The sequence below is a fragment of the Petromyzon marinus genome, chromosome 4 (genome assembly GCF_048934315.1).
Source record: "Petromyzon marinus isolate PM22_M1 ecotype Great Lakes invasive population chromosome 4, UKy_Petmar_22M1.pri1.0, whole genome shotgun sequence".
Lineage (NCBI taxonomy): Eukaryota > Metazoa > Chordata > Hyperoartia > Petromyzontiformes > Petromyzontidae > Petromyzon > Petromyzon marinus.
Genome location: NC_133670.1, coordinates 3,844,237 through 3,868,212, shown reverse-complemented (window position 1 = coordinate 3,868,212; position 23,976 = coordinate 3,844,237). Strand labels below are relative to the sequence as shown.

The window sequence follows — 23,976 nt, the reverse complement described above, 5'->3', positions numbered from 1 at the left end:
ACTATAGTGTTGTGACCACGTGTATACTGTTTACTATAGTACTATAGTGTGACCACGTGTATACTGTTTACTACAGTACTATAGTGTTGTGACCACGTGTATACTGTTTACTACAGTACTATAGTGTTGTGACCACGTGTATACTGTTTACTACAGTACTATAGTGTTGTGACCACGTGTATACTGTTTACTACAGTACTATAGTGTTGTGACCACGTGTATACTGTTTACTACAGTACTATAGTGTTGTGACCACGTCTATACTGTTTACTACAGTACTATAGTGTTGTGACCACGTGTATACTGTTTACTATAGTACTATAGTGTTGTGACCACGTGTATATTGTTTACTACAGTACTATAGTGTTGTGACCACGTGTATACTGTTTACTATAGTACTATAGTGTTGTGACCACGTGTTTACTGTTTACTATAGTACTATAGTGTTGTGACCACGTGTACACTGTTTACTACAGTACTATAGTGTTGTGACCACGTGTGTAATGTTTACTACATTACTATAGTGTTGGGATCACGTGTATACTGTTTACTACAGTACTATAGTGTTGTGACCACGTGTATACTGTTTCCTATAGTACTATAGTGTTGTGACCATGTGTATACTGTTTACTATAGTACTATAGTGTTGTGACCACGTGTATACTGTTTACTACAGTACTATAGTGTTGTGACCACGTGTATACTGTTTACTATAGCACTATAGTGTTGTGACCATGTGTATACTGTTTACTATAGTACTATAGTGTTGTGACCACGTCTATACTGTTTACTACAGTACTATAGTGTTGTGACCACGTGCATACTGTTTACTATAGTACTGTAGTGTTGTGACCACGTGTATACTGTATACTACAGTACTATAGTGTTGTGACCACGTGTATACTGTTTACTATAGTACTATAGTGTTGGGACCACGTGTATACTGTTTACTACAGTACTATAGTGTTGTGACCACGTGTATACTGTTTACTATAGTACTATAGTGTTGTGACCATGTGTATACTGTTTACTATAGTACTATAGTGTTGTGACCACGTCTATACTGTTTACTACAGTACTATAGTGTTGTGACCACGTTCATACTGTTTACTATAGTACTGTAGTGTTGTGACCACGTGTATACTGTATACTACAGTACTATAGTGTTGTGACCACGTGTATACTGTTTACTATAGTACTATAGTGTTGGGACCACGTGTATACTGTTTACTACAGTACTATAGTGTTGTGACCACGTGTATACTGTTTCCTATAGTACTATAGTGTTGTGACCATGTGTATACTGTTTACTATAGTACTATAGTGTTGTGACCACGTCTATACTGTTTACTACAGTACTATAGTGTTGTGACCACGTGCATACTGTTTACTATAGTACTGTAGTGTTGTGACCACGTGTATACTGTATACTACAGTACTATAGTCTTGTGACCACGTGTATACTGTTTACTATAGTACTATAGTGTTGGGACCACGTGTATACTGTTTACTACAGTACTATAGTGTTGTGACCACGTGTATACTGTTTACTACAGTACTATAGTGTTGTGACCACGTGTATACTGTTTACTATAGTACTATAGTGTTGGGACCACGTGTATACTGTTTACTACAGTACTATAGTGTTGTGACCACGTGTATACTGTTTCCTATAGTACTATAGTGTTGTGACCATGTGTATACTGTTTACTATGGTACTATAGTGTTGTGACCACGTGTATACTGTTTACTACAGTACTATAGTGTTGTGACCAAGTGTATACTGTTTACTATAGTACTGTAGTGTTGTGACCACGTGTATACTGTTTACTATAGTACTATAGTGTTGGGACCACGTGTATACTGTTTACTATAGTACTATAGTGTTGGGACCACGTGTATATTGTTTACTACAGTACTATAGTGTTGTGACCACGTGTATACTGTTTACTATAGTACTATAGTGTTGTGACCACGTCTATACTGTTTACTATAGTACTATAGTGTTGTGACCACGTGTATACTGTTTACTATAGTACTATAATGTTGTGACCACGTGTATACTGTTTACTACAGCACTATAGTGGTGTGACCACGTGTGTACTGTTTACTATAGTACTATAGTGTTGTGACCACGTCTATACTGTTTACTATAGTACTATAGTGTTGTGACCACGTGTATACTGTTTACTATAGTACTATAATGTTGTGACCACGTGTATACTGTTTACTACAGTACTATAGTGGTGTGACCACGTGTGTACTGTTTACTATAGTACTATAGTGTTGTGACCACGTGTACACTGTTTGCTACAGTACTATAGTGTTGTGACCACGTGTGTAATGTTTACTACAGTACTATAGTGTTGTGATCACGTGTGTAATGTTTACTACAGTACTATAGTGTTGTGACCACGTGTATACTGTTTACTACAGTACTATAGTGTTGTGACCACGTGTGTACTGTTTACTATAGTACTATAGTGTGACCACGTGTATACTGTTTACTACAGTACTATAGTGTTGTGACCACGTGTATACTCTTTACTACAGTACTATAGTGTTGTGACCAAGTGTGTACTGTTTACTACAGTACTATAGTGTTGTGACCACGTGTATACTGTTTACTATAGTACTGTAGTGTTGTGACCACGTGTATACTGTATTTGCTATAGTACTATAGTGTTGTGACCACGTGTATACTGTTTACTACAGTACTATAGTGGTGTGACCACGTGTGTACTGTTTACTACAGTACTATAGTGTTGTGACCACGTGTATACTGTTTACTATAGTACTATAGTGTTGTGACCACGTGTATACTGCGGGATTGTGGGTAATCGTCTCCCATGCTCGGTCTCAGTCGGTGTGCCTCACTCGTATAGTCAACATCCATGCGAACCTATCTTGTTTACTATAGTACTATAGTGTTGTGACCACGTGTATACTGTTTACTACAGTACTATAGTGTTGTGACTACGTGTATACTGTTTACTACAGTACTGTAGTGTTGTGAATACGTGTGTGTGCGTAAAGCATTTTTTTATTTTGTGTCCATGTGTAGTGACTGTTCTTTAGTAACTGTACTGCAAGTGAAAGTCGTCCTACACAATAACCATCCTCTATCTCGTCTCCCTCACACCAGCCACGATTAAATGTAATTAATAAATTTGATTACTTTATATTAAATAATAAAAATATAAAAAGGTATTTTGTATTAATATTTTTTATATGAATACGGTATTTTTGGTTTGTGGAACGAATCATCTGAGTTTCCATTATTTCTTATGGGGGAAATTCGCTTTGATATACGAGTGCTTTGGATTAAGAGCACGTTTCCAGAAGGAATTATGCTCGCAATCCAAGGTTTCACTTTATTAGTTATTTTTCTATCTACGTGATTTTACCGAAAGATACCAAAGAGTATGCTGTTGTTAGTTTAAATGTTTGGTAAGTAAGACTTAGTCTGTGCTGCTCTCCAGTTGCCTGGATGAAAAGTGGCCCAAGTTTTTCCCAATCCTGGCCTCCTGGCTCAAAAACGTAAAAAACAAACTCACAAGTCTGTCCCCAGGGTCACAACGCACTCACAGACACGGAGCAGGGAGATTCAGCTAATGACGCCGTTGATGTTTTTCGTAACTTTTGCAGAGAGCGATGAGAATGAGGATGAGGACCGGAAGGAGGAAGATTTCCCGGGCGCTGCAGAGAAAGAAAGGTGGAGGTCTCGGCCGAGCACCGAGTCCCTGGGCTCGTATGGCCGCGGCGCGGAGACGAAAGCGGCGGGCGCAGGGGAGGGGAAACAGCCCCGGCACCAAGCAGAGCTGTGCTCCTCACCTGAAGAATCCAGCTCCACTCAGGCCATCGCTCCCACTGGGGCCATCGCCTCCACCTCCACTCGGGCCATTGCCTCCATCTCTACTCAGGCCATCGCCTCCCCCACTGATATCAACTCCACCTCCAATGCTTCCATCGCCTCCACCTCCACTCGGGCCATCGCCTCCACCTCCACTCGGGCCATCGCCTCCACCTCCACTCGGGCCATCGCCTCCACCTCTACTCAGGCCATCGCCTCCACCTCTACTCAGGCCATCGCCTCCACCTCCACTCAGGCCATCGTCTCCATCTCTACTCAGGCCATCGCCTCCCCCACTGATATCAACTCCACCTCCACTGCTTCCATCGCCTCCACCTCCACTCAGGCCATCGCCTCCACCTCCACTCGGGCCATCTTCTCCACCTCCACTCGGGCCATCGCCTCCACCTCTACTCAGGCCATCGCCTCCACCTCCACTCAGGCCATCGCCTCCACCTCTACTCAGGCCATCGCCTCCACCTCCACTCAGGCAATCGCCTCTACCTCCACTCGGGCCATCGCCTCCACCTCTACTCAGGCCATCGCCTCCACCTCTACTCAGGCCATCGCCTCCACCTCCACTCAGGCCATCGTCTCCATCTCTACTCAGGCCATCGCCTCCCCCACTGATATCAACTCCACCTCCACTGCTTCCATCGCCTCCACCTCCACTCAGGCCATCGCCTCCACCTCCACTCGGGCCATCTTCTCCACCTCCACTCGGGCCATCGCCTCCACCTCTACTCAGGCCATCGCCTCCACCTCCACTCAGGCCATCGCCTCTACTCAGGCCATCGCCTCCACCTCCACTCAGGCAATCGCCTCTACCTCCACTCGGGCCATCGCCTCCACCTCTACTCAGGCCATCGCCTCCACCTCTACTCAGGCCATCGCTTCCATCTCTACTCAGGCCATCGCCTCCACCTCTACTCATGCCATCGTCTCCACCTCAACTCAGGCCATCGCCTCCACCTCTACTCAGGCCATCGCCTCCACCTCCACTCAGGACATCGTCTCCATCTCTACTCAGGCCATCGCCTCCCCCACTGATATCAACTCCACCTCCACTGCTTCCATCGCCTCCACCTCCACTCAGGCCATCGCCTCCACCTCCACTCGGGCCATCGCCTCCACCTCTACTCAGGCCATCGCCTCCCCCACTGATATCAACTCCACCTCCACTGCTTCCATCGCCTCCACCTCCACTCAGGCCATCGCCTCCACCTCCACTCGGGCCATCTTCTCCACCTCCACTCGGGCCATCGCCTCCACCTCTACTCAGGCCATCGCCTCCACCTCCACTCAGGCCATCGCCTCCACCTCTACTCAGGCCATCGCCTCCACCTCCACTCAGGCAATCGCCTCTACCTCCACTCATGCCATCGTCCCCACCTCAACTCAGGCCATCGCCTCCACCTCCACTCAGGCCATCGCCTCCACCTCTACTCAGGCCATCGCCTCCATCTCTACTCAGGCCATCGCCTCCACCTCTACTCATGCCATCGTCTCCACCTCAACTCAGGCCATCGCCTCTACCTCTACTCAGGCCATCGCCTCCACCTCTACTCAGGCCATCGTCTCCACCTCTACTCAGGCAATCGCCTCCACCTCCACTCGGGCCATCGCCTCCACCTCTACTCAGGCCATCGCCTCCATCTCCACTCAGGCAATCGCCTCCACCTCCACTCGGGCCATCGCCTCCACCTCTACTCGGGCCATCGCCTCCACCTCTACTCAGGCCATCGTCTCCACCTCAACTCAGGCCATCGCCTCCACCTCTACTCAGGCCATCGCCTCTACCTCTACTCAGGCCATCGCCTCCATCTCTACTCAGGACATCGCCCCCACTGCTGCCATCGCCTACACCTCCAATCGGGCCATCGGCTCCACTGCTGCCATCGCCTCCATCTCTACTCAGGCCATTGCCTCCACCACTGATATCAACTCTACCCCCACTGCTGACATCGACTCCACCTTCACTCCTGCCATTGCCTCAACCTTCACTTCTGCCATCGCCTCCACTGCCACTATCGCCACCACCGCCACTCGCACCATCACCTCCACCCATGAGTAATCAAGCTAACCCCCAGGATTGGGAGCTCCCTGCTTTCCACCTGCCTCCACCTCCACCAGAGCCCTGGGCTCCTCCACCCCACCGTGATACCAGACCGGGCCCGGCACACGAGTCTTTTGCTCCCTGTTCTTCACGGCAGCGTTACCGCAAGTCCCGCAACAGCCGCCTTCCTCCCCGCCTCCGCAAACCTCCTCTCGAATCCTCAACTCCACTGCTGCCATCGCCTCCATCTCTACTCAGGCCATTGCCTCCACCACTGATATCAACTCTACCCCCACTGCTGACATCGACTCCACCTTCACTCCTGCCATTGCCTCAACCTCCACTTCTGCCATCGCTTCCACTGCCACTATCGCCACCACCGCCACTCGCACCATCACCTCCACCCATGAGTAATCAAGCTAAACCCCAGGATTGGGAGCTCCCTGCTTTCCACCTGCCTCCACCTCCACCAGAGCCCTGGGTTCCTCCATGCCACCGTGATACCAGACCGGGCCCGGCACACGAGTCTTTTGCTCCCTATTCTTCACGGCAGCGTTACCGCAAGTCCCGCAACAGCCGCCTTCCTCCCGCCTCCGCAAACCTCCTCTCGAATCCTCAACTCCATCCGCATTGATTCGTCCCATCCACCCGGACCGAGAGCACCTTCCCCCCGGCCTCGCTCCACCTGCAGGGCAGCGGATCCCCCCCCAGCCCAGGTGCAACGGCCGGGGTCCCGCGTACGGAGTCCCAGGTGCCCCTTCTGCCTGGCACCACTCCCACGAGTCGCGCTTCACGCGGCGTCCCGCCCTCCTCCCCACGCCTCCACCGGATCAGTGGATTCCTCCACACCTTCGTCCCAGCCGAGCGGCTCCTGCTCCACACTGGGCCACCCGTCCCACTTTTGTTCCGTGCCGCTCCACAGATTTCCACGACAGACATCATCATCCGCCCCTTGTCCAACCCACACCACTGCATCACCATAGCCCGGCGACATTCACGGACTGCTCACACACGTGACTCCTGCTGGTCGGGTGACCGTGATGAACTATATGTGTCGCGTTGATGGCCATGTGATGGACATTGCTTTGAGTGGCAGAGCAGGTGGTTGTCATGATTAATACATTTGTGTTGTTATTGGACACTGCAGTGTGCGTGTGAGTTGCTGTGCGGTGCAACTGAGCACGTATTTGGTGTCGATCTTCGCGTGTGTGTGATTGTGTGGAGCGGTAGTGTCATGGTTAACGCTACACCGCGCTTCGAAACCCAGGTTTGACCCGAGTTAGCTTTCCGCACACGGCCACAGCCGGTGCAAGCAGTTGCGCAACTCGGTTGCACACAACTGAAGTCACTCTACACGTGGAAGTCTCTGCAACCAATTTGCTTGGCGATTGGTGGCCAGAACCACGAGCGATCCACACAGCACAGGGTGCTGGTCAGTCTGACCAACCACCCATTTCACCTGACTTTCCACAAAATCACCATTAATGTTCCTTTCCCAGGCAGTGACACCAACTCTGCCAAAGTGTGTTAGGAACTAATGCTGTGTATGTTCGGCAGAAACTCTGCACGATTCTGCTGATAAGACACTTAATTTCGAAACCATTTGAGAATGTCGTATTTATAATAAACGTGCACCATTTTTTAGCTGCTTGCCGCCCCTGTACATAGTACCTCTGTATTGATTACAAGTCCTGTGTGCTCACCATTGTACCATGGCATGTGCCTAGGTGGCACTACCGGATGGCTCCCATCCATAGCTGCCAGGCCATCGGCCAGCGCGATAAATATTCGACGCCAACCAACAAATATTTATTCCCACGAGGGGTGACGGGAACCGAACCAGGGATGTCCAGAGCAATCAACTCGTTAATGCGGGAGACCTGAATAGTTCCCGGCGCGTGACACAGTAACGCTGTTCGGCTGGCGACAGCACTCTGCTGCCGTATGCAACAACACACTCCACCCCGTTGACAACCTGGGACAGAACCGCGCCAATGCTGGTGTTGGTTGCGTCAGTATCAAGGACACACGGCATGGCAAAGTCAGAGTAGCGGAGGGGAATTGCGAAGTGCAACAAATGCGGCTTCCTCCTCCCCCCAATGAAACCTCTGACCCATAACCGTCAAGGCGTGGAGAGGTTTTGCGAAGGTAGCGAACCCAGTGACAAACCGGCGATAATAAGACGCAAAACCAATAAAACTCTGCACCTGCATCATCAACGTGGGGGTCGGCCACGTCCGAACACACGTGGTTTTGTCGGGATCTATCGCCATGCCCGATTTACTGACAATATGACCGAGATACCGCACGGATTTCTGAAGGGGGTAACACTTCTGCGGCTTGAATTTGAGATGGGCTGCTCGCATTTTAAGAAAGACAGCGCGTAACCAATCAAGATGTTCTTTGAACGTACGGCTGAAGACGATGACATCGTCGAGGTATTGTAAGCATGAGTCCCATTGAAGTCCAGCCAGCACCAGCTCCATCAGTCATTGGAACGTAGCCGGTGCTGCGTGGAGTCCCATGGGAAGCTGATTTAATTCAAACAGGCCTTGAGGTGTTCGAAAAGCCGTTTGGGTTTAGAGGCCTCATTTAGTGGCAAATGCCAAAATTCGGACAGGAGATCAAGGGTGGAGAAGTTGTGTACTCCCGCCAGAGCGTCCAGGGAATCGTCCATCCGAGGGAGAGGATACGCGTCAGCCACCGATATCTTATGAAGCTTCCTAAAGTCGACACACAACTGCAAGCTACCATCGTGCTTCTTAATGTGGTGGGTAATTTTCAGGCGTAATACGCCGCCACCACTACTGGAAAATATGTAGCTGCAGTCAGGGCCCAACAGGGGGCAATAGCGGGTCCGGCCTGTACCAAGTAGGACTCGTAGGTAAGGCAATTTGGAGGGCGGTTTGGAACCGGAGGTGGACACCCCAGGCCCCCAGTGGGGGCTGGGGGATTGCGCCGACATCCCCGGGGCCGGTGGGTCGTCGTCCTCTTCATCTGGAGACCTGGTACGTATTGTTCGCCTAGTCTCCATAATCTATAGTTAATTAACTAACGTTTGGCCACTTCCAACACCAGTTGTAGTGGGCTCAAATGGAGACTCAGGCTTCTATAGGAGACAACACGTTTATTTAACATTAACACGCTAAAACTAGATTCAAAGTTTTCGTGACTGCAGGAATTACTCTTTGGTTCTTTCGGTAAAGTCACGTTGACAGAAAATAAATTAAATAATAGAATACGCCGTTTTTCCAGTGTCGCTCCTATAATTTTGTTGACGGACAAATGGACAAAGGGCACAATAGCTTAGTGTTTGTGTATGTATATGTTATGTTTTTAAGAGAAGACAAGTTTGTAAATATATTTTCCCCCCGGGAAACGCTGGGTACTTCCCGCTGGTACTGATATGAAAATATATATTTTAAACTGTGCCAAAATCAATCAAAATGAACAACAGTAGATCAGAATTAAATCTCCAATGCTTGATATTTTATCATCCGCATAGGCGAGTGATGGTCAGGATGTTGTGTATGTGTAGTCACATAGAATTGGTCACTACGTAGCATAGCGCTGGCTGCTGGCAGGGAAGGGGATCTGCAGAGTGAAGCAGCCCTGATTGACAGCAGACCACGTAATAGACCTGAGAAGGATCTCGGGTAGGACACGTCGAGAGCCTGCTAGTAGATTCTAGAAGGGGAGCCTGGCCGGAGTGGAGCGAGGCCACGCTAACAGGATTAAAGGGGACCCCGAGCAGGGGATGAGGGCCATCGTTTGGAGTGGGATCGCCGTCGTCGTCGTCGTTGCTGTTGAAGATCGTCGCCTTCGCCGCTGTTGTCATCCACTTGATAATTGTGCTGCTAGCAGTAGTTGCCTGTCTTAGTTCAGCGCCGTCAGTGTCAGATGGCGAGCGTTGTGTTGTAGGCTAGCCACCAGTGCAGAGTTGCGTTTAAGCGAGGGACAGAGCGTTGTATTACAGCAGAGAGTGTGTAACAGTATGCACGGTGTGTAATTAAAGAATTGCCTCGAAGAAGTTACGTCTCCAAGTTAGTCACTATATATTTTTTCATGGGCATGGCTAGAGTTGTCACCTGTCCAGGAATTACCATTTGTGTTTAGGTGGTGGGTATTCATTCTTACGAGATATAGCACCCGCATTGTGTCGTTTACTGTGTAGTTCTGATAATTCTAGACTGAGTGTTGACTGAGAAATCTGTCAGGGCTTTGTCTACAGTCAAAAATGTGGCAATCTCATAGCAGCACCCTCCTGCGTCTCCAGTGTGAATATGCTGTAGAGTAAGTTTTCAACGCAGCGTATGTTTGCATGCTGAACTTCTTTCGCACCGTACGCAGGCAACCATGCTTATTGGAGGTGCGGGGGAATAACAAATTGAACAAAAAGAACAGGGACACAACTTGAAAACATAGAAGTGCATTTATACGTGGGGCGGTTGTTGAAGGGGGAGAGGGATGAAAATTATTAAGAGCGGCGTATCAGGGCAGAGCACAGTGCTGATTGGAATCTGAACTTAAATCATGAAACGTAACAAAGCCATTTTCCTAAAGCAGAACGTTTTTTAATCAGTGGATATGACCTGCAACAACAGATGCATCACAACATGGCCATTGACGAAGACAATGGAACCAATGTTGAGAAGTGCACAAGGAAGCATAGAGATGCACATGCTAGGAATTAAACTGAGAATGGAAGACGGACACGTCAATTGGGCATCATATGCAAATTAAAGGCATAATTTTAGTTTAGAAAGGTGGGGTGAGGCAGGACACACAACTTGAAGAGATGACGGCCAGTGGTCGTGACTAACGTGGGAATGGGAGCTAAAGGAGGGAACACAACCAATAGAGCGTCCACTGCGAAGATGGATCGAATAAATCAACCGGTGGGCAGTAGCCAGACAGATTTTTGCATTGCAAATCCGCAAGAGATGGTGATGGCTTCGGACAGAAGTGGAGAAATCACGGCTGGAGATGGTGACGGCTGCATAAGCAGCTTTGGAAAACATTTACACGATATCACCTTCAAAAACAACCATTCACTAAAACACATTTTCATTAAATGTGTATTCAGAAAGATAAACTAAAACAGTACAGGAATTATATCGTCTTTATTTTGCAAATTTTACAATAAAGGGTATTTTTTTCATTGCACTAGTTTAAGATAAAAACATTTTTTGCCGAAATAATGACATTAATAGGCACATTAATTGAAAGTGCAATTTTAAATTAACCGTGTAATTACTCGATAGTTTTGGTTAGAGTCTGTGCCTGTGTTAGAGTGCCGGAAAAAGTCCTGGCAAGGATTATTCAACATCACCTTGCCAGGCATGCTGAGAAGAGGATTGGGGAGCCCCATTGTGGTTTCAGGCCAGGGCAGCCACAGATCCCACATCTTCCTTCCGTTTGCTACAGCAGAGGAGTGTTGAATTCCGACAGGACTTACAGCTCTGCTTTATTGACCTGGTCAATGCCTATGATACCATCAATAGGTCTGGACTCTGGGTTGTTCTTCATGCTTTCGGAGTCTCTGACTCTCTGCTCACAATAATTAAGGACTTCCATGATATTGAGCAGGGCCGAGTAAAGCTACTTTGCCGGAAGACAAAGCTATTCCCCGTTAACCTTGGGGTTCGACAGTAATGTCCTCTGGCTCCGTACACTGTTTAAAATATTTTTGGTCCACGTCGTTCGAGAAACCTTCCATGTCCGTACCAGAGCAATCTATATCTGATATAGATACAATGGGAGGCGGATTGATGCCCGGGTGCGCTTGAGAGCTTGCTCCCGATTTGTCATCCATGTTACGTATGCGAATGATCTAGACCTGGAGCGTGCCACTAGACAGGGGTGGGGAACGTCCGGCCCGCCAGCCATGAGGCCTGCGAAATCATTTGGTCTGGCCCTGCCAAGGCAACCGCAGGCGGGACTCGAAATTCAATCAATCTTGGAGCAAACCTGGAAAAGCAGTTGCGAGTAGCAACATCATCAATACCAGCTAACATCATCAATACCAGCTAACATCATCAGTGCCAGCTAATATCTCCACACGCCTCACCAAAGAGAAGCAGTTCCAGCCATCGCATTAGGGGTGAGTTAATTAAATGTTTGACCAAATATAATAGGCTAATTTTTAAGTTGATGATTTTGTATGGCCCCCGAATGATGTTATAAATATCCAAATGGCCCTTGGCACAAAAAAGGTTCCCCACCCCTGCACTAAGAGGTGGGGCCTTAACCATCAGCCCCACCAAAACTAAGCACCTGCCTCGCTATGTTGTGCCATTAAACAAGGCGTGGGCAATTTTTTTTACTCGCGGGCCACAATGGGTTCTAAAATTTGACAGAGGGGCCAGGCAAGGAACAGATGGATGGAGTGTTTGTGTGAACTAATATAAATGACATGTAATAATCATTACATGAAAGGATTTGGCCTTTAACAGGTAGCAAAGCATTTATTTGCAAGGCAATTTAACAAATTGCACGAACATGAACAATACAAAAACATGTCGTAACGTGACTGATCAAACATCATGAAAACATCTGAGGCCTGCGCCCAAACCAATTACCACACTCCCAGTCAAAGTGCTCCATCTAATGGGGAAATGAGGGCATTACAGGTGAAAGGTAAAATTTAATTTAATAATATTTGGACACGTTCAGGGGGCCGGATTAAAAAGCCCAGCCCATGTCTGCATTAAACCCTATACCCCTTAACTCCCCATTGGTGATGGGGCAGTTGTAAATTGGATAGTTTTCCACATCTGGATAGTGTGCTTATGACCAACTCCGGTTTGACAGAAGAGGTCTCACTCCGAATCAGTCGAGCGGCATTATCTTTTCATCGGTTGCATAACGCTGTGTGGAAGCTACCTGATATCTGTCGCTCCACAGCAGTCTTCGGATCTTCTCGGCCACGGTCATGCCCTTCCTTCTCGATGCTTGCCAAACGTGGACCCCCCTAATGGAACATCTTCGCCGGTTATAAACATTCAGGATGGCCTTCCTACGATCCATCCTGGGTTTAACCAGGCTGGATTGTGTGAGCTCACAATCCTTGACAGATCTGGACAAAGTCCCATCGGTAAGCGCCTCCAGCAGGTAATGCTACATTGGCTGGGTCATGTACCACGCCTCCCTAACCACTACATTAAAGGGGGCTAAACAGGCGCGGCACGGGCTAGAGAAGAGATTAAATGATGTGGTACAAGAGGATGTGGAACTGAATTGACTTGCGAATGACTGGTACCAGCAGTGTAAAGCGCGGCCTATGTGGAGGAGACTCATGATGTACGATACTGGGCAGTTGGAGGTAGTCGCCCTCCAGCAACAACAGAGGGCAGCAGAGAGACGCTCACAACAAGGAGCAGAGCCTTAGGCGGATAAAACACATCAAGTTGGCACAGTAGGGGAGGCACAGCTGACGCATCTGCCACTCATCTCTGTCAAACCATGGCAGCTGAATCTGACCCGTGATCACGTGGCCATAAAGTGCACTTAGCCTGGCACAAGTGCCGTAGCAACGTCACAGCCACTTAGTGGCGGTTGTTGTCTGTGTGTGTGCAATTGTAGTGACTCATTTCGCCCCTTACGACAAGCAAGCCAACATCAGGACGCAAGGTATTTGAACATAAAATGTTTTTATAAATTTGTATGTATTTTATGTTTCATACACGATCCCGACAGTCCTCGACTTATGAACTCAATTAGTTCCTGGGACCCGTTCGTGAGTCAAACGGTTTGTAAGTGGGAACACAATAATGTACACACGTGCGTGCACGCACACACGAGCACAAACACTGGAAGCGCGAGGATGACACAACTCGTGGAGGATCGCTCCGCTGAAAAAAAATAGATCCTCGGTTCAGTTTGCAAGTGCGAGTTCGCGTTGCAATTCTCAATGTTAAAACACATTTCATGGAAGCTGGTTCCTAAGTGCGGAAATTCGTAAGTCGAGTGGTTCGTAAGTCGATGCCTGCATGTATGTGAAATGTTTATTTGTGACTGTAAACGGAAAAATCCGTGTAGCCAGTTACCCAGTTAGTTTCGGTGGAAACAGCTGGAACCCACTAACAGAGTTAATTTTGTGGTGGAGAGAAACCCAGCCAGTAAGGAAACTCGAGGCATACATTATTGTAATAGCAGTATGACTTACATTGCTATAGCAGATTTGATGAAAAATCTTGAAGATAACATTTACCATTATCTTATTGCAATATATGAAAGTGTCATGGCAAATTAAAACGATGTGAAACAATTTAACAATCCTGTACAGCGATACACATAATCAAATTAAGTTAACTGGAAACGCTGAAACACGTACATATTAGTGAACATATCGTGAATAGAAGAAACTGATTTAACAAAGTATCCACACAATTAAAACATCAATGAAGCAGGTTGCTGGAATGGATGCTCCAGGCGCCACTCTACGCGTGAGTGGTGCCAGAGGACTGAGAGGCCGTGCCAGGAGTCGCTGTCGCTGGCTGCTCAATGACCACCACCCTCTCGGCCGCTGCAGGGAGGGCGCGGCGCTGAGCCTTGAACTTCAGCTTCCCGTCTTCAGTCAAGCAGCAGCTCACGCTCTGCGGGTCCACGTCCCTGGGCAGCTGCGTCTCCCTGTGGAACTCCTGGCAGCTGTGGCTGTAGCTGCCGCTGCCGCTGCTGACTTCTCCGCTCTTCACCTCGCGCCGTCCGGCCACCACCAGCTTGTCTCCAGACACCTTCACGGCCAGGTTTTGTGGGGCGAAGTCCTGCACGTCCAGGGACGCGACAAACCCGCCTCCCTGCTCCTGTGGATCTTCAATCTGGAACCCACTGCTCACGGCCGGCTGCTGCAGCAGTGCGTCTCCGAGGCTGCCCGGAGCCCGCGTGTGGCTGCTGAGCTGATCGACTCCACGGAAGATTCTCTCCATCCTCTCGATCTCACTCCTCATGTCTCGCTGCAGCTGCTGGAAGAGACTTTCACCGCGGGGGTTCCAGACCGGCCAGCCTGGCCAGACGCTCCTCTCCATCACGTGCATCGCAGGGAAGTAAACACTCAGGGCCATGCTTGTTGATGTGCTTCACAGTGAGGCTCGCTTCAGCTGTGAGCGCTGCTCCCTCGTCCCCCGATGTTCTGCCAGTGCAGCTACAGGAGCTGCTTTTATAGCCCTGGCAGTACCTACGAGCAGATGCCAGGTGGAGCCAGAAGCGTCCAGAATGACGCAGCTGCTCCCAGAGGCTTCCTCCATCCGCACAGAATCAAGAGCGTGACTCGTGTCTCAGGCTGCAGTTTGTGAGCAGTTTACTACAATAGCATTTAGTTCACCCTGCCAATGTGTAAGTATCAAACTATAGCATAACGTATATTTTAAAAATAACCATTGTACAGAATTGATAGTTTTTTATTAAGTGAAATGTAAGGGACATTCGTTGTCTTTGTGTGACTCAGTCTTTCCTGATAAGGCTGATGATGTCATTGTGCTGTGTAAGCGAGAATTTAAGTTTCGGTTTGTATCACCCTTCAAAGTGTAGTAATTTCAATTAAATATAGAATAGCGCATCACTCTGTTTTACATTCATTATCAGTGCTGAGTGAATTCCATGGCAGAAAACTGCTCACAAACTGCAGCCTGAGACACGAGTCACGCTCTTGATTGTGTTCGGATGAGGGAAGCCGCTGGGAGCAGCTGCGTCATTCTGGACGCTTCTGGCTCCCCCTGGCATCTGCTCGTAGCTACTGCCAGGGCTATAAAAGCAGCTCCTGTAGCTGCACTGGCAGAACATCGGCAGAGGAGGGAGCAACGCTCACAGCTGAAGCGAGCCTCACTGTGAAGCACATCAACAAGCATGGCCCTGAGTGTTTACTTCCCTGCGAATCACGTGATGGAGAGGAGCGTCTGGCCAGGCTGGCCGGTCTGGAACCCCCGCGGTGAAAGTCTCTTCCAGCAGCTGCAGCGAGACATGAGGAGCGAGATCGAGAGGATGGAGAGAATCTTCCATGGAGTCGATCAGCTCAGCAGCCACACGCGGGTCTCCGGGCAGCCTCGGAGACGCTCTGCTGCAGCAGCCGGCCGTGAGCAGTGGGTTCCAGATTGAAGATCCACAGGAGCAGGGAGGCGGGTTTGTCGCGTCCCTGGACGTGCAGGACTTCTCCCCACAGGACCTGGCCGTGAAGGTGTCTGGAGACAAGCTGGTGGTGGCCGGACGGCGCGAGGTGAAGAGCGGAGAAGTCAGCAGCGGCAGCTACAGCCACAGCTGCCAGGAGTTCCACAGGGAGACGCAGCTGCCCAGGGACGTGGACCCGCAGAGCGTGAGCTGCTGCTTGACTGAAGACGGGAAGCCGAAGTTCAAGGCTCAGCGCCGCGCCCTCCCTGCAGCGGCCGAGAGGGTGGTGGTCATTGAGCAGCCAGCGACAGCGACTCCTGGCACGGCCTCTCAGTCCACTGGCACCACTCACGCGTAGAGTGGCGCCTGGAGCATCCATTCCAGCAGCCTGCTTTATTGATGTTTCAATTGTATGGATATTTAGATAAATCAGTTTATTCTATCCACGCTATGTTCAGTAATATGTACGTGTTTCAGCGTTCACATTCAACTTCATTGGATTAAGTGTATCGCTGTAAAGGATTGTGAAATCGTATCGCTTCGTTTTAATTTGCCATTAAACGTTCATATATTGCAATAAGATAATGATAAATGTTATCTTCAATTATTTTTCATCACTACACACGACTATTTTGCACAGTCTAATTTTCGAACTACTATAATACTATAGTGTTTGTGTGAATGGTAAATGATGTTTGTTTTTTGTAATAAAATGCCTTTCAATTTCCTGCAACAGTTGCAACTGCTCTTTTTTCTACATTGTGTTTGTTTCATCGTTACTGTGGATTAGAGTTCTGGACACAGAATTCCCCAAAACTAAGACAACCGGTGACGCGGCCTCATTGCTCCCTGTCCGTGACAACTCCCAAGGTGCCAGGCTTACGCCGTCGGCCCTGCCGAGTCACTCCGCACTCAGAATCTGGGATTGGCTTGCAATTGTCTAAGATCAATCTTACCACTTCACATTTCACTTGTATCATCCTTCAATTGGTAGTAAATCCTTCGCTAAAGAATTGGTCCTCAAATCGTGGGGACAGCGTACCACGGAAAAAAATAGTTGCCATTTAATGTTTGCGACACAGAGAATGTAAATAGTTACATGACCACCTCGCTGCTGTAGCAGTGTAAGTCACGCTGCTATTAACATATTCTATGTCTCGAGTTTCCTGGCTGGCTGCTGGCTGTGCTTCTCTCCACCCGAACAATAACTCCGTTGTTAGTGGGTGCAGGAGACAATAGGGACACCAACAAGGTGGGAATAACCAGAACAGTATTTGAAGACTGACACGGTTCATTTAAAATTGCACTTTCAATGTATGCGCCAATTAACGTCATTCTTTTTGACAAAATAACTTGTTTTATCCTAGAGAATTGGAAACTAAACCTTAAGACATTAAACTAGTACAATTAAAATGTACGATTAATTGTAAAGTTAGCAAAATAAATAAATGATCTAATTCATATACTATATTCTTGGTTCTTTCGGTGAAGTCACGTAGAAGGGAAACAATGAAATAATATTTTTTGATTTGAAGCTTTCGTGACTGCAAGGATTCATCTTCTTTGGTTCTTTCGGTAAAGTCACGTAGAATGAGAATAAAATAATAAAATAACACAATAAAATTCTCACGACGTTTCGGCCACAACGCAAGCGGCCGTCTTCAGGTGAAAGGTACATAACTGTCGGGACGACAGAGCTTCAATGAACGATGTTAAGATTCGTAGCGACTTTTAAGCTGGTTGGGAGAAGTGAGGCACCTTGACAAAGGGGTTTACATATCAATAGCTGAGGGATTAGCTTGTGACTGGTCACGGAAATGGCTATGTTAAAGTCAAAACCTACACATCCACAGAGGCAACTAGTAATTTAGCATTGAAATAGCTAAGGGATTAGCTTGGGACTGGTCACAGGAATGGCTATGTTAAAGTCAAAACCTACACATCCACAGAGGCAACTAGTAATTTATCATTGAAATAGCTAAGGGATTAGCTTGTGCAAATAGCTGAGGGATTAGCTTGTGACTGGTCACAGAAATAGATGTTAAAGTAAAGGCCTACACATCCACAGAGCTTCAATGAACGCTGTTAAAATTCGTAGCGACTATTAAGCTGGTTGGGAGAAGTGAGGCACCTTGACAAAGGGGTTTACATGTCAAATAGCTGAGGGATTAGCTTGTGACTGGTCACGGAAATAGCTATGTTAAAGTCAAAACCTACACATTCACAGAGGCAAATAGTAATTTAGCATTGAGATAGCTAATGGATTAGCTTGTGACTGGTCACAGGAATGGCTATGTTAAAGTCAAAACCTACACATCCACAGAGGCAACTAGTAATTTAACATTGAAATAGCTAAGGGATTAGCTAGTGCAAATAGCTGAGGGATTAGCTTGTGACTGGTCACGGAAATGGCTATGTTAAAGTCAAAACCTACACATCCACAGAGGCAACTAGTAATTTAGCATTGAAATAGCTAAGGGATTAGCTTGTGACTGGTCACAGAAATAGATGTTCAAGTCAAAGCCTACACATCCACAGAGGCACCTCGTACATGGACGCCAAAGGGGGCTGCAACAACTCAACTGTCATACAGTAAAGCGATGTGAAAAACCTAATTCTAAATTACATCAATATAATAAATGTACTCAATATATTCTTCAATAAGCTGAGCTATTAACATTAACTGGGTATACACTACACTATATAATGAATATCATATAGTAAACCAATAAAAACTAAAATATAAACTACCTCAATATGCTTAGTTCTTTCGGTAAAGTCACGTTGAAGGGAAACAATAAAGTAATAAAATATATATAAAATAATAAAAATTCTCACGACCTTTCGACCATAACACAAACGGTCGTCTTCAGGTGTTATATGGTGAAGAAACGGGTGGATTCTTACCTTCCTCACCACGGACAGCTACGTTCAGACGGACGAGTCCATTCATGGTTGGAGCAGAGGAGGAAGGAGGGGAGAAACAGCTGCGAGGTGCTGTTATACTCCATGTTATAAACCATACCATTAACCGTGGTGTGAGAGGTATTAAAAGTCAGTGCCAGCGAAATAGCTGCGGTCTGAAGGTCCCCGTGAAATACAATTAATTAAGAACCGAAATGGTTTAAAACATCTTTCCAATGGTTACTAAGCCAGAATCCATCTTCTCGGTTGAAATAGTCTCTGTGTTTTTATATGTGGATGGCCTCATGAACGAATCTCTCATAGTAGCCGGTTGGTTTGCACATCGCTTTACTGTATGACAGTTGAGTTGTTGCAGCCCCCTTTGGCGTCCATGAACGAGGTGCCTCTGTGGATGTGTAGGCTTTGACTTTAACATCTATTTCTGTAACCAGTCACAAGCTAATCCCTTAGCTATTTCAATGCTAAATTACTAGTTGCCTCTGTGGATGTGTAGGTTTTGACTTTAACATAGCTATTTCCGTGACCAGTCACAAGCTAATCCCTCAGCTATTTGATATGTAAACCCCTTTGTCAAGGTGCCTCACTTCTCCCAACCAGCTTAATAGTCGCTACGAATTTTAACAGCGTTTATTGAAGCTCTGTGGATGTGTAGGCCTTTACTTTAACATCTATTTCTGTGACCAGTCACAAGCTATTCCCTCAGCTATTTGCACAAGCTAATCCCTTAGCTATTTCAATGCTAAATTACTAGTTGCCTCTTGGATGTGTAGGTTTTGACTTTAACATAGCCATTCCTGTGACCAGTCCCAAGCTAATCCCGTAGCTATTTCAATGCTAAATTACTAGTTTCCTCTGTGGATGTGTAGGTTTTGACTTTAACATAGCCATTTCCGTGACCAGTCACAAGCTAATCCCTCAGCTATTGATATGTAAACCCCTTTGTCAAGGTACCTCACTTCTCCCAACCAGCTTAAAAGTCGCTACGAATCTTAACATCGTTCATTGAAGCTCTGTCGTCCCGACAGTTCTGTACCTTTCACCTGAAGACGGCCGCTTGCATTGTGGCCGAAACGTCGTGAGAATTTTATTGTGTTATTTCATTATTTTATTCTCATTCTACGTGACTTTACCGAAAGAACCAAGAATATAGTATATTAATTAGATCATTTATTTATTTTGCTAACTTTACAATTAATCGTACATTTTAATTGTACTAGTTTAATGTCTTAAGGTTTAGTTTCCAATTCTCTAGGACAAAACAAGTTATTTTGTCAAAAAGAATGACGTTAATTTGCGCATACATTGAAAGTGCAATTTTAAATGAACCGTGTCAGTCTTCAAATTCTGTTCTGGTTATTCCCACCTTGTTGGTGTCCCTATTGTCTCCTGCACCCACTAACAACGGAGTTATTGTTGGGGTGGAGAGAATCACAGCCAGCAGCCAGCCAGGAAACTCGAGACATAGAATATGTTAATAGCAGCGTGACTTACACTGCTACAGCAGCGATGTTGTCATGTAACTATTTACATTCTCTGTGTCGCAAACATTAAATGGCAACAAATTTTTTCCGTGGTACGCTGTCCCCACGATTTGAGGACCAATTCTTTAGCGAAGGATTTACTACCAATTGAAGGATGATACAAGTGAAATGTGAAGTGGTAAGATTGATCTTAGACAATTGCAAGCCAATCCCAGATTCTGAGTGCGGAGTGACTCGGCAGGGCCGACGGCGTGAGCCTGGCACCTTCGGTGTTGTCACGGACACGGAGCAATGAGGCCGCGTTACCGGTTGTCTTAGTTTTGGGGAATTCTGTCTCCAGAACTCTGATCCACAGTAACGATGAAACAAACACAATGTAGAAAAAAGAACAGTTGCAACTGTTGCAGGAAATTGAAAGGCATTTTATTACAAAAAACAAACATCATTTACCATTCACACAAACACTATAGTATTATAGTAGTTCGAAAATTAGACTGTGCAAAATAGTCATGTGTAATGATGAAAAATAATTGAAGATAACATTTGTCATTATCTTTTTGCAATATATGAACGTGTAATGGCAAATTAAAACGAAGCGATACGATTTCACAATCCTTTACAGCGATACACTTAATCCAATGAAGTTGAATGTGAACGCTGAAACACGTAAATATTACTGAACATAGCGTGGATAGAAGAAACTGATTTATCTAAATATCCATACAATTGAAACATCAATAAAGCAGGCTGCTGGAATGGATGCTCCAGGCGCCACTCTACGCGTGAGTGGTGCCAGTGGACTGAGAGGGCGTGCCAGGAGTCGCTGTCGCTGGCTGCTCAATGACCACCACCCTCTCGGCCGCTGCAGGGAGGGCGCGGCGCTGAGCCTTGAACTTCAGCTTCCCGTCTTCAGTCAAGCAGCAGCTCACGCTCTGCGGGTCCACGTCCCTGGGCAGCTGCGTCTCCCTGTGGAACTCCTGGCAGCTGTGGCTGTAGCTGCCGCTGATGACTTCTCCGCTCTTCACCTCGCGCCGTCCGGCCACCACCAGCTTGTCTCCAGACACCTTCACGGCCAGGTCCTGTGGGGAGAAGTCCTGCACGTCCAGAGACGCGACAAACCCGCCTCCCTGCTCCTGTGGATCTTCAATCTGGAACCCACTGCTCACGGCCGGCTGCTGCAGCAGTGCGTCTCCGAGGCTGCCCGGAGCCCGCGTGTGGCTGATGAGCTGATCGACTCCACGGAAGATTCTCTCCATCCTCTCGATCTCGCTCCTCATGTCTCGCTGCAGCTGCTGGAAGAGACTTTCACCGTGGGGGTTCCAGACCGGCCAGCCTGGCCAGACGCTCCTCTCCATCACGTGCATCGCAGGGAAGTAAACACTCAGGGCCATGCTTGTTGATGTGCTTCACAGTGAGGCTCGCTTCAGCTGTGAGCGCTGTTCCCTCCTCTGCCGATGTTCTGCCAGTGCAGCTACAGGAGCTGCTTTTATAGCCCTGGCAGTGGCTACGAGCAGATGCCAGGGGGAGCCAGAAGCTTGACAGCGATACACTTAATCCAATGAAGTTGAATGTGAACGCTGAAACACGTAAATATTACTGAACATAGCGTGGATAGAAGAAACCGCTCTTTGGTTTTGTCGGTAAAGTCACGTAGAAATAATAAATAATAAAATACAATTACAGAATAGCATACGACGTTTCGATTGCAACGCAAGCAATCATCATCAGGTATAGAATAGCTAAATTTAAGAGAGAGAGGAAACACAGAGGGATGAAGAAGCACGTCAAATTGAACAAGATTTAGTAAAGTTTGGAAACAATATAATGCAGCACAGAGGGTGTGAATGGTAATGATGTTTGTTTTTTGTAATAAAATGCCTTTCATTTTCCTGCAAGAGTTGCAACTGTTCTTTTTTTCTACATTGTGTTTGTTTCATCGTTACTGTGGACCAGAGTTCTGGACACAGAATTCCCCAAAACTAAGACAACCGGTAACGCGGCCTCATTGCTCCCTGACCATGACAACTCCCAAGGTGCCAGGCTCACGCCGTCGGCCCTGCCGAGTCACTCCGCACTCAGAATCTGGGATTGGCTTGCAATGATCTAAGATCAATCTTACCACTTCACATTTCACTTGTATCATCCTTCAATTGGTAGTAAATCCTTCGCTAAGGAATTGGTCCTCAAATCGTGGGGACAAGCGTACCACGGAAAGATTAGTTGCCATTTAATGTTTGCGACACAGAGAATGTAAATAGTTACATGACCACCTCGCTGCTGTAGCAGTGTAAGTCATGCTGCTATTAATATATTCTATGTCTCGAGTTTCCTGGCTAGCCAATTCCGTGACCAGTCACAAGCTAATCCCTCAGCTATTGATATGTAAACCCCTTTGTCAAGGTGCTTCACTTATCCCAACCAGCTTAAAAGTCTCTACGAATCTTAACATCGTTAATTGAAGCTCTGTCGTCCCGACAGTTACCTTTCACCTAAAGACGGCCGCTTGCGTTGTGGCCAAAACGTCGTGAGAATTTTATCGTGTCATTTTATTATTTTATTCTCATTCTACGTGACTTTACCGAAAGAACCAAAGAAAATAAAATAATAAAGATATAAAACAATAAAATTATCCAAATCAAAATTCATGTACTGTTGATTTATTCACTCCATATCCGCAGTGGACACTGCCGGTTGTGTTCCTTCCTTAGCTCCCATTCCCACGTTAGTCTCGACCACCGGCCGTCATCACTTCAAGTTGTGTGTCCTGCCTCACCCCACCTTTCTAAACTAAAATTACGTCCTTAATTTGCATATGAAGTCCAATTGACGTGTCCGTCTTCCAGTATCAGTGTTGTTCTTAGGATGCGCATCATCTCTACGCTTCCTTGTGCATTTCTAAACATTGGTTATATTTTCTGTTTGTGATGCATCTGTTTGAAAAAAAACGTTCTGCTTAAGGCATATGGCTCAGTTACGTTTCATTATTAAGTTAAGATAATAATAAGCACTTTGCTCTGCCCTGATACGCCTCTCTTAATCATTTGCATCCCTCTTCCCCTTCAACAACCGCCCTACGTGCAAATGCACTTCTGTGTTTTCAAGGCTGTGTCCCTGTTCTTTTTGCGTTCAGTTTGTCATTCCCCCGCACCTCCATTAAAGCATGGTTGGCAGCGTACGGTGCGAAAGAAGTTCACCATGCAAACATACGCTGCGTTGAAAAATGATTCTACTGATAGCAGACCAAACCTGGACAGATTTCTCAATACGAGTGCAATATCGAGGGTACAGATCAATACGACCTGAACACAGATGCTATTTCTCGGACGGTTGGCAACTCTAGCCATGCCCATACAAACATACACAACATCTTGACCATGAATCGCCTATGCGGCAGATTAAATGTCAAGCATTTTACATTGAATTCCGATCTACTTTTGTTCGTTTTGATTGATTTTGGAGCAGTTTCAAGTAAGTATTTTTTATACAATTATTGTATTGTCATTTACTGTATAATTATGATAATAGACCAAGCACTGAGACATTGCCCAGGGTTGGTCTAC

At 46.8% G+C, this 23,976-nt stretch overlaps 1 protein-coding gene across 1 annotated transcript; it reads left to right on the top strand.

Moving 5' to 3' along the window:
• Positions 1-3,606: 3,606 nt before the first annotated feature.
• Positions 3,607-7,048, top strand: LOC142906608 (uncharacterized). Its single transcript, XM_076054780.1, has one exon. It carries the CDS (start codon positions 3,615-3,617, stop codon positions 5,925-5,927), a length of 2,313 nt encoding a protein of 770 aa, XP_075910895.1. The 5' UTR covers positions 3,607-3,614; the 3' UTR covers positions 5,928-7,048.
• The last annotated feature ends 16,928 nt before the right edge of the window (positions 7,049-23,976 follow it).